At 53.6% G+C, this 2653-nt stretch overlaps 1 protein-coding gene across 1 annotated transcript in view; it reads left to right on the forward strand.

The window, feature by feature from the left end:
* LOC109926400 (sialoadhesin-like) overlaps positions 1–2653 on the forward strand; it is a 35071-nt gene that overhangs the window by 6635 nt on the left and 25783 nt on the right. Inside the window, exon 4 of the mRNA XM_048620598.1 lies at positions 333–626. Coding sequence (XP_048476555.1) covers positions 333–626 — 294 coding nt within the window. The remainder of the gene's footprint in view (positions 1–332; positions 627–2653) is intronic.

The raw sequence follows: 2653 nt of genomic DNA on the forward strand, positions 1-2653 counted from the left end.
AGTCTCCGTATCCCTCAGTTAGACCCACACTCGGAGCACCGTGCACACTTCCAGTCTCCATATCCCTCAGTTAGACCCACACTCGGAGTGTTGTGCACAGTTCCAGTCTCCGTATCCCTCAGTTAGACCCACACTCGGAGCACCGTGCACAGTTCCGGTCTCCGTATCCCTCAGTTAGACCCACACTCGGAGTGTTGTGCATTTCCAGTCTCCGTGCATCAGAAGTTTCTCTTTGCTTGTACTTGCCGTTTGGAAATAAATGCTTTGCAATCTCTTACCAAACTCAATCTCCATGAATTAACCTTGTGCCCTGACTGATGTTTTCTGTAAAGATGTGTCTGAGTTGATAAAGATATCAGATCCGGGTGAGGTGCTGGAGAATGTGGAGGTGAGCCTGAACTGCTCAGTGAGTTTCCTCTGTCCCGGTTTGCTGAAGTGGTTTGACACTGAGGGACTGAACATTTCATCATCAACCGCAAGCTCTCGGCCAGAAATCAGTAAACCAGCGAGCAGCACCATCCTGAAATTTACGCCGTCTTACCGGGACAACGGGAGGACTCTGAGCTGTGGATTTAAAACAGCGAGCGGTGAAATTCACAATGCTACCACCACATTAAACGTGCTGTGTGAGTACGCAGTGATTTATCCCATTACCTATTGGCTAGGAGATACTAAGAACTGCAGATGCTGGAGTCTGAGATAACAAGGTGTAGAGCTGGATGAACACAGCAGGCCAGGCAGCACCAGAGGAGCAGGAAGGCTAACGTTTTGGGTCGGGACCCTTCTTCAGAAATGGGGGAGGGGAAGGGGGCTCTGAAATAAATAGGGAGGATAGATGGGCTGGGGAAGATAGGTGGGATGGTGATAGGTGAGTGCAGGTAGGGAGTGGTGGGGATTGGTCAGTGAGGTGGGAGGAGCGGATAGGTGGGAGAGAAGATGGACAGGTTGTGTTAGGCCAAGGAGGCGGGGGTGAGAGGGAGGGTTGGTGATGGGATGAGCGCGGGGGGTGGGGAGATTTTGAAACTGGTAAAATCCATGTTTAGGCCATTGGGCTGTAGGCTCCCGAGGCGGAATCTGAGGTCCTGCTCCTCACACTGGAGGAAGCCCAGGATGGACATGTCGTCCAGGGAGTGGGAGAGGGAGTTGAGGTGGTTCACGACCGAAAGGTGTTGTCGTTTGTCGCTAACAGAGCGCGGGTGCTCGGAATCCGTTACTGTAGTCTACTGCATCTGCTGCTCCCGATGTGGCCTCCTCTACATCGGTGAGACCAAGCGCAGATTTGGAGACTGTTTTGTAGAGCACCTACGTTCTGTTTGTGACAAACGACAACACCTTCTGGTTTCGAGCCATTTTAACTCCCCCTCCCACTCCCTGGGTGACATGTCCATCCTGGGCCTCCTCCAGTGTCACAATGACACCACTCACAAACTAGAGGAGTGGCACTTCATATTTCACCTTGGAAACCTACAGCCCAATGGCCTGAGTATGGAATTCATCAGTTGTAAAATCTCCCCACCCTCAACCTCATCCCATGACCAACCCTCCCTCTCATCCTCGCCTCCTTGACCTGACACAACCTGTCCATCTTCTCTCCCACCTATCCACCCCTCCCACCTCACTGACCAATCCCCCCCACTCCCTTCCTGCACCCACCTATCAACATCCCACCTACATTCCCCAGCCCCACCCTCCTCTCTCTATTTATTTCAGAGCCCCCTTCCCCCTCTTCCATTTCTGAAGAAGGGTCCCGACCCGAAACGTCAACTTTCCTGCTCCTCTGATGCTGCCTGGCCTGCTGTGTTCATCCAGCTCCACACTGTGTTACCCACTGCCTTGGGATGTTCAGAGTGAGCACTGACCCATCCCGCTCACTCAACCACAAGATCCAGTCAGGGACATGAGGAGGACACTCAGCCCATCGATCCCAGGCTGGCCCTCTGTTGATCAGTCATATTCCCCAGATTGTACTCTAGGGGGGGAGAAATTCCTCATTTAAATTCACATTTATCTCTCTCTAAATACTCTGTGAGCAAAGGAGAACCTTTGTTCTTAATTATCAGAAATCACCTCCATTCCACAGCGTTCTTGCTATTGTCTCTGGACAGAACAGCCCAGTCCATTTAATTCCCACCCTCACAAACATTATCACCAACATAGTACAGATTATTCGGTAGTAGGCCATTCAACATTTTGAACTATCTCTCTGATCATAGAGCCTACTGTCATTCACTCTAATGTTATGATTAAAGCTCAGGCAGTGCCGCAATGTAGGAGGTCAGTGCTGAGGGAGCGCCGCAATGTAGGAGGGTCAGTGCTGAGGGAGTGCCGCACTGTCGGAGGGTCAGTGCTGAGGGAGCGCCGCACTGTCGGAGGGTCAGTGCTGAGGGAGCGCCGCACTGTCGGAGGGTCAGTGCTGAGGGAGCGCCGCACTGTCGCAGGGTCAGTGCTGAGGGAGTGGGCACTGTCGGAGGGTCAGTGCTGAGGGAGTGCCGCACTGTCGGAGGGTCAGTGCTGAGGGAGTGCCGCACTGTCGGAGGGTCAGCGCTGAGGGAGTGCCGCACTGTCGGAGGGTCAGCGCTGAGGGAGCGCCGCACTGTCGGAGGGTCAGCGCTGAGGGAGCGCCGCACTGTCGGAGGGTCAGTGCTGAGGGAGC

Source organism: Rhincodon typus, chromosome 47 (genome assembly GCF_021869965.1).
Source record: "Rhincodon typus isolate 14 chromosome 47, sRhiTyp1.1, whole genome shotgun sequence".
Classification (NCBI taxonomy): Eukaryota; Metazoa; Chordata; class Chondrichthyes; order Orectolobiformes; family Rhincodontidae; genus Rhincodon; species Rhincodon typus.